We start from the raw sequence: 15051 nt of genomic DNA on the forward strand, positions 1-15051 counted from the left end.
AGTGAAAGCCATGTTGCCAGAGCTTTCAAATCTAACACCATTGTATGGTTACTGGATTTAGACGTAAATCACAAGTAATCTACTTCATCTGAATGGACACTTGATAAAATACTAACTTCATTCCTAGTTCTATTGAAAGGGTTACTCAATAATTATACCTTACAAACTTCTAAAAGTTGGAAAAGAAAAATATTTGAAAGATGATTAAAATTTTTAATACAAAAATATCTGTCAAAGTATGACTCTATCCTGAATTTTATTGTTTCAGTTTCTTCCACATTTGAATGAAAAATTGTGACTTACTGCCTAATTCATACAAGGCAAGTATTACAGTTAAAAAAATATCATTAACAATTGAGTAGAACTTATGATGATAAATTATATTTGTGTAAAATAATTTCTTCACAAAAGGTTCCAGCCCATAGAGACAAATTTGTGGTAAGGTGAATCATGCTGTCCTGGAATTGAATACAAAGCCTTGTCCTTTTGACAATGGCAGACATAAAGATTAAATTGTGTCACAAAAATGAACATCTTCTCCAGCAATCCATCTTTTTTGCAGTAAATTAAATCATATATGGCTCAGCTAACTTGTAAAACAGCAAGTAAGGGGAGGTGAAGGATGATTCAGATGACGACAGCAATGTTTTTACATCAGATTCCTCTATGGTTCTAACTTCAGCATCATCAAAATGAATCCATTGTAATTCCTGAGTTTCTGTGACACTTGTACAAGTATGTGATGTTTGTGTAGCACCCTGCATCTGTTTTTCTTGATACTGTTGTTTGTCATTTTCTTCTTGGAAATTCAATTGCTTTATTGCACTTCTGTGAGACTTTGCACCATCTTGGTACTGAAAACTGCGGATCTTATTCACTGACTTTCTAGTTCCTGCACAGTTGTATGTTGGTGTGCTAAAATTTCTTCGTTTTTCACCATGGTGTTTGCTTTCTTCATCAGTTCTCTCATCTGGGTTAGTCTCATTTGTGGAATGCCTCTTTGATTTGTGAAAGAATTTTGTTATTCCAGAAATACATGTTGTCTTTACTTTATCAGCAGTGCTTTCTGAACTCAAGGGTTGAATTTTATCAGGTTTGTCAGCACTTGAGAAAAAGTCTGAATTGAACTCTGCAGCTAATGCTTCATAACTGTCCACCTTCTTTCCATTATGAGAGGACAATACCTGTGTGTTGCCATGCTGATAGTGTTTTGGCACCTGAACATAAGCCTGATAGTGTCCACTGCAAGATGTCATACCACTGTGCATTACAATGCCAAATAGATGGTAGGTAGGGTTAGATAGAGGACATGATTTTGAACACCACTCTTTCAAAGACAGCTCCATGGGTGTCTCAAGATTTGAAGTTATCTTGGAAACACTGTTTAATGAAAATCTGCTGAAGAAAAGAAAACAACATCAGGTGGTTGCACTCTGACAATAGGGACCTACAGCAGACCAAAACAACAACAGAAAGGGGAATGTTGTTTGAAAAAGTTTTAGTGAGTAGAGCAATACATTTTCTAACCCTTTGAAGAAGGTTAACAATCCAGCTATTTGCCAAATTCTTTTGAAAAATATATTTTATTCATTGTTCATCACAATTTTCCTTAACTTTGCCTTCCAACCTAGGTAAGGTCCCTTACAATATTCACAGTTCCATATGTTGTTTGCCAAAATATAAGCTTAATATGTTACACTGTAGATAGTATTAAATTATTTTTTGCTGATGGCTTACCCCAATAAAGTGTTCGCAGTAAACCTCTTGAGGTGGATTGTAAGTATGCTTGGCAGTTTGTCAAAACATGTGGATATCTCAGCTTCAGAATGGGTGAGACAATTCCCACAAAAGTATTTGTTTTCTCCTGTCAGATGTTCTATCCTGGCAAACTGAGACAGGGCCCAAGGAAGGCTTTTGCCATCTTGTCCTTTCTTTGGTGTTGGTGAAAATGTGTTAGCAGTTTTTGCATCATACACTCTTGGCTCCTGTTGAACTGGAATACTGATATCTTGGAAACTTTCAAATCGTTTCTTGGCCTCTTCACATGTCATGCATTTAGTCTGATGCAGAAGTTGTCCCTGAAACAATTCTTCCACTTTACTTATATGTTTGCTCACTTTGTTGTTACTCTTTGAATTGACAAATAGGGCATCTAAATCTCTTACAACTGTTGCATCTTCAATTTTCTTTTTAACATCATTCTCTGTATCTTGAAGATTTACAAGCAAGCTGCACAAGAATTCTTGGGCATCGTGCTGCTGTTTGTCCTCAAATATTGGATTTTGCTTCCTGTTCAAAGAGAAGATATTTAAAAAATGTTGACATGTGATTGAAAAGAGTGGTTAAAGGTCAAATTAACCATTTGTAGGTGTTTGTTTGTGTAAGCACCAAGATGTGCTTTTCAGGAAAATAGGCTGGGAAGTTTGTGTGGGTAATAATCATCATTATCTAGAGCACACCCTGACCACACACTCAGGAGGAATGTGACATGGAAAATTACAACAAACCTAAACATCTCCATGAAGCCACAAGGTATTGCAGCAAGAATCAGATGATTTCTTCTTTGCACAAGATGATCACAATTCTCTTTGTTCTCACCATAATCCAGCTCCAGCTCATTCATCTCACTGAAAAGCTAATTAAGACAACACAACATGAATTTGTCATGGTGATATACGTCTATACAAATTTATATATATACAGCTATTTCAATTTACGTTGTCGGATCAAAGCCTCAAGCCTACAAGACAAGACCGAAGGGGAATATGGGATCTTAATAGGAGTCATATCTGTTCTTGTTGCTCTTTGTTAAGACGCGCAAGGCAATACTAATTGTATTTTCAGCCTCCATGTCCATCTCGCGCCGACAACCCTGAAAGTCTAAAATTAATTCTAATCTACCCATACTGCCTTTCGGTCTTGTCCCGTACCCTTGAAGCTTTGATCCGACGACGTAAATTGAAATAGCTGTATATGAATTTGAAAGTCTCTGCTTTGTAACACTAAGCAGAGACTTTCAATGCACAAATAACAATGAAAATGAAAGGAATCTCTAATTATCTCACCTCTTTTAGTTTGCAAACAACTGCTCTGTGATCATTACCAGCAATGCCACAAGGGTCTATGTCTTTATCTGGGCCCTTATAATAACAAACATATTGTGTGAAATTCACATTGTAACTAGGACAGATCTCTGCAATGTTCTTCAGGTGCTAAACTAAGGAGTCCTTTTGATGAAGTGTGAGGGTTAATGAAACATTATGTACCCAGTTTGTGGTAGAAGCAACTTTATCATGCAACAAATTCTGCAATCTTTGGGGAGAAGATTTGGAAAGGGATCCTTGCTGTTATCAAATTTACAACAATTAGACAGATTAAGCTGCTCTTTTCTATTAAAAAAAAGAAATCCTTGTAATGAAATGTGAGGGTTAATGAAACATTATATACCCAGTTTGCAGTAAAAACAACTATATCATCAAACAAGTTCTGCAGTCTTTGAAAGGGATTCTTGTTGTCACTGATTTTATAACAATCAAAAAGATTCAGCTGCTCTTTGCTATTTTCCTAAATTATCCCTAACAGAATTTTATTGAGTTAGTTATTATGGACAATTAGTACACTCTGTAAATTTTTTGTTTCTTTTAGATAGTCAAGAAAGCCTCTCTCTCCTGAAAATTCCTACATTTGCATCTAGACAGATGTCCTCAATATAACAATATGTCAATAACCACTGCCTGGTTAGCTCATGTGGATGAGCGCTTGACTACTGTGAGGGAGGTCAGGGTTCAAGATCCAGACTGGAACCACACTCAGAGTCTTAAAAAAAAGGAGAATGTGCTGCCTTTGCTATGATATCTGCAAATGGTTAGACATTCTAGTCTTCTTGGATAAGGAGGAAAAGTCATAGGCCTCGTCTCCTGCTTCTCCTCAGTACTGGTTAGTAGGGGGACGTTAAAGAACCCACACACTTGTTGCAAAGAGTAGGGAATGTAACCCTAACCCTTGAAGAACCTTTACAAACCTGACCAAATCCGAGCATATAAGCCTTGTAGAGAGGGAATGCTTGTAATATGGTAAATAATAATAATAATAATAATAATAATAATAATAATAATAATAATAGTAATAATAGTAATAATAATAAAAAAAATAATGAAAGGGAAGAGAATGATTGCTACTAATAGAGTGAACACATTCATCAAAATTATTTCATTTGACCAAAACACAAAATCGTTAACCCTTTCAGTACCCCAATGGAAGTTCGTTCCTTACATCGTGACTCAACTAATTGAGTGTCTATCTCTCGGCCTTGACTAGAAATCAAGTCTTATAACCTAACTCTGACACGAAGTAACAGATTACCTGTTCATCGTAAGCTGATTTTGAGGGATAAAGCTTTCTAACGAGTGAGTCGATTTCCATGACAGATTGCATTAAGCCGGGACAAAACCGCAACACTTGCAGTACAGCGTTTGCATAGCAAATATTTCCAAGATTCTTCAGTCCAGCAAAAGGAGGAGGAATAAGAGGTTCCAATACGTCATCATCATTTGTATTCTGAGCAGTCGAGGGGCTAAATATTGGGCATAACTTCTCTCTGTTTTCGATCTCGCTCTGCGACTTCTTCTTGTTCTTAAGCTTCAATGAAAACTTGGTTCTTTTGCGAGGTGGGCTTCTTGGACTTGATGGAGGTGAATCTGTCTGAAAAACCGTCGGCATCTTGTTCAAGAAAGATTTGAGATGTTATATGTACCAGATTAAGGCTTAGATAGGTCATTGATTCCAAGAAATTTTTGAAATCTTAAGCAAATGCAAACCTACGGCTTTCATTTCCCCGCCATTCTGCCCATAATTGGATTGTTCGTGTCCAGTCTTCAAGAGTAAGTTAACTGGGGGGACTGGGTTTGAAACAATGATGGAAAAAGGGCATAAATGATAACAATTACAACCCTTGAGTTTATATCGAATTTTCCTTTTGATAATTTTTGAAATATCACCATTCAAAGATACATGTTATTTTCATTTTGACAATTTTGTTAATAAAACGTTAGAGACAAGCCCGTGGTATTTATAACACAGCGGTGTTACTTTAAAATTTATGGCGCGAAGAGTTACCCGGGAATAATGGAACATGGCGACCCTTTAGGATTACAATTCCCTACTTTTTCACTGCTAAAAGAGATAAAATTGAAATGTTCACTGCACAGCAACTGGATATTAAAGCTACAGAGCTTAAGGCTGAGTTTTTGCTTTCTGAGCCTTTACATGACGAGGGACCTAAAGAGGAAGACAGGATCGAAAGAACAACTTCTTCCTACTCAAATGAATCGGAGCGCTTTTTGTTAAAAGACAGAAGCTTTTCAAGGCAGTATGCCCAGATCTACTCAGTCCGTATCATGGCAATGAGGAAGAAGTTAGCTACAGCAGCAAGAAGGAAATGGGGTTTGTAATCGATTTACTTCACAAAAATTTAGCCTCGTAGTTACGGTTTGTGAGAATTGTTGCAAATCAAAACTAGCCATGATCGGTTGCAATTCCTTAGTTTTGATTGGTTTGTAGGCCATGGTGTCTGAGTTCTTATTCCATCAACTAAAAATATGGTTGGTGCTGTTTATGTTCAGCGGGAGTAGCGTTGAGGGATTTTGTCCAACTTTTGTAACAGATTTTTAAATATGTGAAATTGTGCCTTTCAGGTGGGACGGAGAGCGCATTTAAAATACAGAAACTGTCTGAAGTGAAAGCGGATGAAAAATGTTTTGTGATTGGAACTCTATTCAAGAAAATGGAAATGAAACCTAGTATTTTAAAGGAGATAAGTGAAGAGGTATGATTGATGTGAGACTGAAAATAATTAAACTGCCATTTATGATTATACCATTCAATTTCTGCAAAATTCTTGTCTAAGTTTTATGCATACAGTACAAGCTATTAGATTCATAAATACTAGAAATAACTGTATGATTACAGATGAAACTTGTACAATAAAATAAATACCACCAGCAGAATGAGTCTTTTTTCCTGACCAACTGTCAAGTCCATCTATTGAAATGTTTACCTTGTTCATTTTGTTGGCAGCATAATTTGATGCCACAGCCCTCTAGAGATAGATTTACCGAAGATAGTGATGAACTTGTGATAGAGGACGAAACAGAGAGAGTGTCACTTACTGGTAACATACAAGTTGGAACATGTGTAACAGGTATTTTGGCAATCACACACTCACACAGATTTCCTTCATCTATCATTCCAGAATTGTCACAGACCATAGATCATTGACAACAATAATAAACAATGAATGAACTAAAACAGAGAACTAATTCTACCAATGCATCAGAACACCTAGATCACAATTGACTCACACTACTTGAGTCAGCCATAAACATCACAGCAAAACTTACCTTGATGATCATACCTAACTGACAAAGAACTTCTCATGACTCTGATGATGACTTCCACTCAGTTTGTCCAAGCAGCAGTCACTGTCAACATTAAAGCCCTTTACAGGATTACTGTTGTTGCTTTGATCTGACCACGTGACCAACAGTACTTCTAGACTCCAATCATTAACTATTTTGAGTTTTTACTAATGGTTATTTGTTAATTTCAGGAAGTTTAGTAGCACTCTGTGGTTGTACAATTGACAGTGGTAAATTTGCTGTTGAAGATTATTGTTTCAGTGGCCTTCCTTACCAAACTGTACCAAACCTTGATCAACATTTGTCCAAGGGTGAAGATTGGTGAGATAGTTTCTTTGAAGTTTTCTCTCTTGCCTTATTTGCTTTTGTCATACTCATTCATGAGATATATATTTATTAACAAAGGATGACTTTAAGAAAGCCTAAGCTCTTTAAGTAATTGTTATGCTGACCAACTTAAAACTTTCTTTTACTTCCTTATAGCTTCCTAGTGTGAGTTGTGTGGTAGGGCTGGTCACTAAAATGATTATAATTATCTTGATGGTAGATTTTTTAATGAGTCTGTATAGAGGTATATCTGAGAGCTTAATTTCTTTTTCATTTTAAGTTATGTTGCTTTTATCTCTGGTCTTGGATTTGGTGATAAAAGTCAGGATTTACTCAGCCTTCAGCTTTTTTCTGATTTGGTGATTGGAGAGCTTGGTTGTGTACAGGTGAGATTTGTTTCATATTTAGAGTAAGATTATTTACCAAAATGAAGAAAGACCTCTGGAAGCGATCTCATGGCCACTCTCTTGGTATGGCATACAGCCAGCTGAATCATATTGGTTATGGCTTGGGAAGGAATGAATTGTTAACCTTTGAAGAAAAGTTTATCCCATAAGGCTTCATTGTAGAGAGTAACTTAACTTGGTACTCATAAGAAATGCACTCCGGCAGACTGTACTTCAAATAATGATTTTTGCCAGAAAGTTTCTTTGTTTGTATCACTTGTATCACTTTTTTCAAAATATTTTCCTTTTGGATGTATTTGTGCCTTGATAGAGACCCTCTTACTTAAGGTTATGACCCAAAATTGAGACCCTAATGGTCATACCAGATTTTAGTGACCTCCACTTATAATTTACTGCATAGGCTTGAAATTTAAGATGATCACTTGCTGGAAATTAATTTTACTTTGTAACCCATTGAATAACTAGGATCAAGAATCTTGTGCAAAGATAAGCCGAGTTATCATTGCTGGAAATTCCTTGAGCCACTATACACTTAATAAAGACAGTGAAGCAAAGGTACGCTATTTACAACTTTTTGCCATTCTTGTCTTCTCTGTGTTTGATGTAGTATGAATTATTTTCCATCAGCTTATGATTAACAGTTTTTTATAATGAAGAGAGTGTTATGGGGATTTGCATATTTATAATTTAGATTATTGCACTTGTGACAAACAGTACATTAAAACATGACTGTTCCCAACAGGCAAAGTATTTGACTAGAAATACTGAGGCTGGTAGTGTGGAGGCTATGAAGAGGTTGGATGAATTTGTAATGCGACTGGCTGTAAGTAATGCAGAATGTTTCTGAAGTTAAGATTTTGAAATCTTACCATGTGAATTGTGGTTTTCTGAATAATATTGAACACGAATGAACAATATGGTGAATTAATTGACATTTCCATCACTAGTCATGTGTTCCAGTAGACATAATGCCTGGGGAGTTTGATCCTGCTAATCACACAGTGCCACAGCAACCTTTTCATCGCTGCATGTTTCCCCAAGCAGCTGCTTATCCAACATTTCAAAGTGTGACCAACCCATATGAAGCTGTAATTGGTGGACTAAGGTAACGTTTTCCACAGAGTACAACCTGCAGTCTGTCCTGTAACTGCATGGTTGGGTAAAGTAGGGAAATTTATATGTATGTATAACCCTATATAAAGATTAGAAAGTTGACCAGGACCTATTGATAGAGGTTTTTGTGATTTAAATCATTTATGATCATGAAAGAAACTCCTTATGAACTTAATTTTTGTGGCAGTTTGCTTGAATTATTTTCATTTTAAAACTATATTTGCAGAATCCTTGGAACCTCAGGACAAAATGTTCAAGACATTCACAGGGTTTCAACATTTGAAGATGGTTTGGACATTCTAGAACACAGCATGAATTGGGGTCACATTGCACCCACAGCTCCAGACACCTTAGGTAGTTGTCTGAGGAATTCACTTCCTTTTTATGCTAAAGCAAAACTGGAGGCTTGGGGAGAACAGGGGGAGTGTTGGTTCAAACAGTTTTTTTGCACTGGGTATTTACACAAGGTCAAACCTCAATCATGGGTTTATGCAATCAATGGGCCTTGGGCTTTCTCTATACGAGGGTTGTTTTGATGAAATAAATGTCCTTCTGCTGTAAGCTTTTGGCCCTCTTGATGCTCAAGGATACAGGACAAAAAAATAAAGTTGGACCAAGGCTGGTAGGGTGGTGACCTCCTAAATGAACAAAACAAACAAAGAGGGTTGAAGATAAGAAACAGCACACATTGTGTTGTAGAGCTGTGTTTAACAGGGGCTGTCACAGATCAATATCAGTATCTAGGAAACTGCCAACCTACCCCTCCCCTAACTCAACATTAACCCTAACTTGTTATCAATTGACTGGTGTTGAGTTAGGGGAGGGTAGATGGGCAGTTGCCCAGATACTGCTATTGATCTGCTGTCACCATGATGGAGAATCAATAACTTAGTGCTTGGTGCACAGGATTCCTGATTAGAAATATACATGTTCAAGCACCGAGTCTTTTTCTTCTGTTTCTGGACTTACCAGCAAGTGCTCATCAAAGGTATTCTCAGCAATGGTGATTAGCTTTTTTGTGGCCATTTGCCATTTTCACACTTCTTTTTTCAGGGTGTTACCCATACTATGAGAAGGATCCTTTTATTTTGGAGAAATGTCCACATGTGTACTTCGTTGGCAATCAACACAAGTATGCAAGCAAATTTATCCATGGTAAGCATGCAAGTAACAATGAATTGATCAAAGAGAAGAATTACTTTATTCAGCGTTGATTTTAATTTATAGTTACTGTCTCTCTTTAGGTGAAAATGGTCAGAAAGTGTTGTTGGTGACAGTTCCTGCCTTCTCCAGTACAAAGACATGTGTGATGCTTAATTTAAGAACACTAACCTGCCACCCAATGAGCTTTTCTGCTCTTCCATCAACAGTAAATGTTAAGGCATCAATTAAAGCACAGATGGAAATTTAACTGTAACCAAAAGTGGTTCTAGCATTTAGACATTGTGTTGTTACCACTGTTTAGAAAAAGAACAATCAAGTCATGGGATAGTACCTACTTTGTACAAAATTAAGTTTGTGCTGTGTTTCCTCGTTACAGACTGAAAAATAAACTAATTCAATTTGCAGAAATTAAGTCAAGGTTTGCTTCAGTTCCCATATCCATATACCTTGTGCATACAATAGAATTTTCCTCACCCTTTAGTGTGCATTGGTGTATCAAGCATTTCATTGTCAGGTTTGTGATCTATAAGTGGATTTAAAGGCATCCATTGTGAACCTTAGATTCCACAACTTCTGCAGGCAGCATACTGTAATAAATGAACAGACTTTTGCCTTAATGTATAAGACAATTTTCCTTGCTTCTGAAGTTCAATTTTGCTCAGTTAAAGAGGGGACCATAGCCTCTTTCAGCACTACCCTCATCTGAAGGAAAAGAGTTAATTAGGTTTAGTGATTGATGCAACATTTAAGGTTCTAGAGCAAAGGACATAGTCCCATACAAAAGAGTGTATGAATGGATTGTGTGATGTGGAAAAATGAAGGGGAAAATAGGGCAAGAAAATCCATTCAAATCAGTTCAGTGAGTTTGGCGAAACAAGATACACAGATATTAAGATAGATATAAAGTGGATGAGACAGTTGTACAAAGCAACCTTGACAGAGAAAAAGATTTCAAATTTTATTCAATTTAATTCCCAAATTTACTAGAATTTAGTTCAGAGCAGCTTCTATTTTAATCCTAACACAAAAAGTACTCCAATAGAGCACATATTAAACATTTCTCTGACAGTAACACAGAATAACTTTAGTGTACAGCCATCTTACATTTGCATTAAGTAAATATGTCTCTAATGTAAATTATTTCCAAAATTAGAATCTTTGTAACTGAGGTCATTAATCAGATCTCAATAATATTATTCTAACTATCTTCAACAAATTTTAACATTAATGTAAAATATAACTTTCATCATAATAATCTAGAGACTTAGTACACCTTAACTACTAGTACAAGACTTCCCAATTAGTAATGAGCAAATTCAACTATGTCTCTAACATTTTTGCAAGAAGTGAGAGGCACTAACTTAAGGGGAATGCTTCATTGCATGATGCTAATTCTAATACATTAAACACCTAATAATCTCTTGTAAAGTCTTTACTTTGCAATATGTATGGACACAGTACTCTCAGTGAAAGAATATTAAAATAGAATAATAGTAACTTAGACTAAACTGTGCAATTTTTGACTAGTAATCAATCCATGGAGTGGTTCTAATAAATTGAACAATGCATCAGGGAAAAAAAGAAAATTAATGTAAGTCTTCTTAGAAAATAAAGAATAAAACAACATCAATTTAGAGACCTTTAGACACAAAAAGAGAAACATGAGATGAGAGTGATGAGAATTACTCAAACTTGGGCTGTAGTTGCTTAAAGGTTCACAATGTCATACAGCAATTAAATTGTAGGCAGTGGATAAAGCTGATTGTTTTGTTGTTGTTGTTATTATTATTATTATTATTATTATTACAGGTTCTAGATAAACAATTTTTAAAAGGTGGACACTGGTGTCCAAACTGGAATTAGGGTCAGAAAAATTTCATTAAGTGCAAATACAAACATACTGCATTGTATGCCAGATTGGAATTGATCTGCAAAAATGTACCAAACATAAAAATGATTAAAATTTTTGTGACAATCAGACTCGAGTATTTCAAGGAACTGCAATAAACAGGGATGATGAACCCAACCCTTGAATTCTTCCTAGCAAAAACAACCAACTACAATCATATTTTATACAGCATATGAATCTGCAGACAAATTTTGTTGCAATGCAAACTTAAAAATGAAAGGCAGCACTATTTGCTTCTGTTAGTTAGGAACATTGGTTATAAAAAAGATGCAACATGGTGGTGCAACAACTGAGCATGTCTTGGCAGGAAAAGCTTATGTCTACAACTAAGTAATGACACCACATTAAAAAGGATTAAGCTTGGATTTTGCTCAAAAAATACAATTTAACTGACTACCAAAAGAAAGAAACAACATATTAAACTTTTACAAATAGACATACGTGATGAAAGAATTTTCCTATTTAATATATTATTAAAGCAAATAGCTTTTACTAAGGGTTCATATTTAATGAAGATGAAATTTTACAAAATGACAGATACCCCATTCTCTCTTTTTGTTAATTGATGTGTTCAGATATAAGTCAATAAGCATGTTTGTGAAGTTTTAGTTTTGACTTCATTCTGAGAAATATTTGCTAAAAGCAACAGGGGACTTTTCCTGTGTTTTAATGGTCTCATCCAAACACTTGAGGTTGAAAGAATTCTTCTGTGTGTCAACAATCGACATAACTACCTAGAATTCCCCTAAACCCAAACCATTCCACAAAGATTATATTCCATCACTTATATATTAAACAGGGCTGTGTAAAACTGCAACCCCTGCTGCAGCCCGACATCTTGTCATAGGAACTACATCTTCCCATTGGTCATTTCTTGGATCATAGGCCTCCACTGTGTTAAGATATGAGGGACCATCAATACCTCCAACGGCATAAACCCAGCAACCATAGGTCATTACACAAACACCATCACGACATGAATTGAGAGGAGCAACTTCTATCCATGCATTCTTACGGGGTTCAAACATCTCAACTATGTCAAGCCTTGATGCACCATCAAAACCACCAATAGCATAGATGTAACCATCTAAAGCTGCAGCTCCAATCCCAGCCCTGGGCCGACTCATGGGGGGTAGAAGAGTCCATCTGTTTGTATGAGGATCATAGCATTCAATTGAGTTAAGGAATGAGACTCCATCGTTACCACCAATCACAAAGATGAGGTCTCCAAGCTGTGCCACTCCTGTTTGAACAAGAACTCTTATTATCCATAGCAACAATGGTCTATCTTGTATACACTTGACAATCTAGATACTATATCAAAAAGTTCAATATTTTGCATCTTGACACTAAATCAGCCAAATATTCATTAAATTAAACTTGAATGGATAATTAATACGAAATTTTCACCCTTTCTGGATGATCACAAACAACCATTGCAATAAAAGGAACTGTGAAGGAATCTGTTACATACCAGGGAAGCTGCGCGTAATATTTGTAGGTGCAACAAAACTCCAGATATCAACCAGTGGGTCATATCTTTCAACTGTTTTTAAACACGATCGCCCATCATAACCACCCATTGCATACATTGCTTCACCAAGAACACCAACTCCAACACCAGAGCGACTAGTATTAAGTGCCTTGACATACATCCACTGGTTTGTCTCTAATGAAAAGCGTTCCACTGTGCTCAAACGTGAATACCCATCTGAACCACCAACAGCATACAGGAAGCCTCCTAAACTTCCAGTACCAAGTTGTTGCCTTGGGACATTAAGTGGTGGGGCTTGCTGCCAAATGTTTGTTTGTAAACTGGTGATAAGGGAAAGAAATGACACAAATATTGTCTGCTAATCAACCATGCATGCATACAGCTTTAACCATGCACTTCCCATATTTGAGTAGAAGCTTTAATTTATCTGCACATTGCAGTAAGAGAACTATTTACAATTTAACGATCTTAAGAAGAGAACCAGTATATGAACCTGTTGGCCAATAAAAAGAAGAGGGAAAATTTTTTTTCATTTACATCCTTCAGACATGCCAGGGTGATTTTGATCACAACTCTCTCAAGGTGTAAATTTTACTTGGCTAGAAAATTATCTCCTCTTGAAGAATGCCAAAATTTTATCCTAAAAAAGACATTGTTCCAAATAATAAAGATCTGGTTTTAAAAGAGAAAGAACCTTTAATCCTGACTGTTCCAGCCTGTTTTGATAAATAAATGTTTCAGATATTCGGCTTTGCTCGAGTTGGAAGTTAATATTTTTACAATAAAAAACAAAAAAAGAAAAAAGAAAAACTAAAATATACAGCGGCTGTATATACAGACGCTGTTGAACTTGAGTTAAACTTTAACTTCAGATGAGTGCAATCAATCTTATCAAAGCGTACATGGGGTCAGCATCGGTTTGTTTGTCATGCAGTAGATGACTGGAACGCTCTCCCAGACGGCATTAGGAACATTTCCGATTTTTCAGTTTTTAGACGTCTTGTTAAAAACATGAAGTCTCTTCTATTGATTATACCTTTTTATCCTATTCTTGATAACCATATTTATATTTTCTGTTATCCTTACGTTAGATTTATGCAGGGCCTCACTGAAAACCACACTTTGTGACGTGGGCTCCCTGTCAAAAAAAAGATCTTATTATTATAATCAATAACTAAAAGGAAGTCGGTAACCTACCTGTAGCACTCCACTGTATTTGAAATAGTTTCCCCGGCTTCTTTTCCTCCAACCGCATATAATGTTCCCATCATAGATTTTCTGGGTTTCATACGATCTGTGCGAAACAGTCCTCGCTGCTCAGGTATCAGATGATACTTCTTCGCTTCATCCAATAAATCTCTACATTTCAAATTGGAGCGTATCAAGTTGTCTGCATCAATTCGGTCCAGGAGGTAATGTTTTGAAATCAAAGGCATTCGAACGAACTCTATCAAATGAGGGAGTTGTTTCACGCGATTGTTTAGGTCATGCTTTACCCAAGACATAACAGCTTCATACACTTCCTCTTCAGCAATTATGTTCAAGTCATCGCTTGAGACCACTTTCACCAGTAACTCACTCGGTAGCAAAGCATATTCCTCTGATTTCATAACATCCCGAAAGTTTTCCAACACAAAATTGTCCACAACTTCTAGGAAATTAGTACAGCCATGAGTTTCCGTAAATTTCCTGATTCCCAAGCAGTTCGAAGGATCCAACTGTGTTTCCAAAAATTGACAGCATAAATCTCGCACTTCGTGAAATTGCACCAACGATGCCGTTGACAATATGGTTTGTACATTTTCAACATTGACATCAAGCTTTCCCGTGTAAGCAAAATCCACTAACATTTGGATCACAGAGGCGTCTATATCTTTCATGGTAATAACTTTTTGTCGGCTCTCGACCAGATCGCTCGTAAACATGGCGTAGAAGTACGAACTGCAGGCTGCCAATACCGCCCTGTGAGTTGGAATATGTTCGTCTCCAATTTTAAGAACGACATCACACAGCTTAAGGCAATCTTTCCTGTGTTTGTTCATCGTTTCCAGAACGCGGACACTGTGTGACAAGGGCGAAAAAGGAGACGAAACATCCCAGTCCACAAGTCTTCCCGCGACATCCATGGTCCTGATTTGTTAGGAATGTCATCTAATTGTTTCTCGTCGTGGGTAGTAGGTTCGTGAGGCCTGGGCCTTAGTTTAAAGAGAGGTTCTGTGT

General features: G+C 36.5%; 3 protein-coding genes across 4 annotated transcripts; 1 reads left to right on the forward strand and 2 right to left on the reverse strand.

Annotated features, from left to right (window-relative positions):
• Positions 1-239: 239 nt before the first annotated feature.
• On the reverse strand, positions 240-4850 carry LOC113671447 (ubiquitin carboxyl-terminal hydrolase 1). 2 transcript variants are annotated; one of them, XM_027187645.2, is made up of 5 exons: positions 4363-4850; positions 3066-3140; positions 2508-2635; positions 1738-2289; positions 240-1395 (listed from the first exon to the last, which is right to left on the reverse strand). In XM_027187645.2, the coding sequence occupies exons 1-5, from the start codon at positions 4717-4719 to the stop codon at positions 567-569; spliced, it is 1941 nt and encodes a 646-aa protein (XP_027043446.2). In that variant the 5' UTR covers positions 4720-4850; the 3' UTR covers positions 240-566. The 2 variants fall into 2 exon arrangements, with proteins under 2 accessions (XP_027043446.2, XP_027043445.2); XM_027187644.2 differs by having other exon boundaries at positions 240-1398.
• Positions 4851-5046: 196 nt separating this feature from the next.
• LOC113671449 (DNA polymerase delta subunit 2) lies at positions 5047-10041 on the forward strand. Its single transcript, XM_027187648.2, has 11 exons — positions 5047-5442; positions 5694-5824; positions 6076-6199; positions 6608-6737; positions 7024-7129; positions 7616-7705; positions 7893-7973; positions 8098-8255; positions 8490-8617; positions 9317-9418; positions 9508-10041. The coding sequence occupies exons 1-11, from the start codon at positions 5193-5195 to the stop codon at positions 9672-9674; spliced, it is 1467 nt and encodes a 488-aa protein (XP_027043449.2). The 5' UTR covers positions 5047-5192; the 3' UTR covers positions 9675-10041.
• A 330-nt stretch (positions 10042-10371) lies between these two features.
• On the reverse strand, positions 10372-15007 carry LOC113671448 (kelch-like protein 20). Its single transcript, XM_027187646.2, has 3 exons — positions 14029-15007; positions 12811-13151; positions 10372-12579 (listed from the first exon to the last, which is right to left on the reverse strand). The coding sequence occupies exons 1-3, from the start codon at positions 14955-14957 to the stop codon at positions 12128-12130; spliced, it is 1722 nt and encodes a 573-aa protein (XP_027043447.2). The 5' UTR covers positions 14958-15007; the 3' UTR covers positions 10372-12127.
• Positions 15008-15051: the final 44 nt, after the last annotated feature.

This window comes from Pocillopora damicornis, chromosome 10 (genome assembly GCF_964200805.1).
Source record: "Pocillopora damicornis chromosome 10, jaPocDami1.2, whole genome shotgun sequence".
Lineage (NCBI taxonomy): Eukaryota > Metazoa > Cnidaria > Anthozoa > Scleractinia > Pocilloporidae > Pocillopora > Pocillopora damicornis.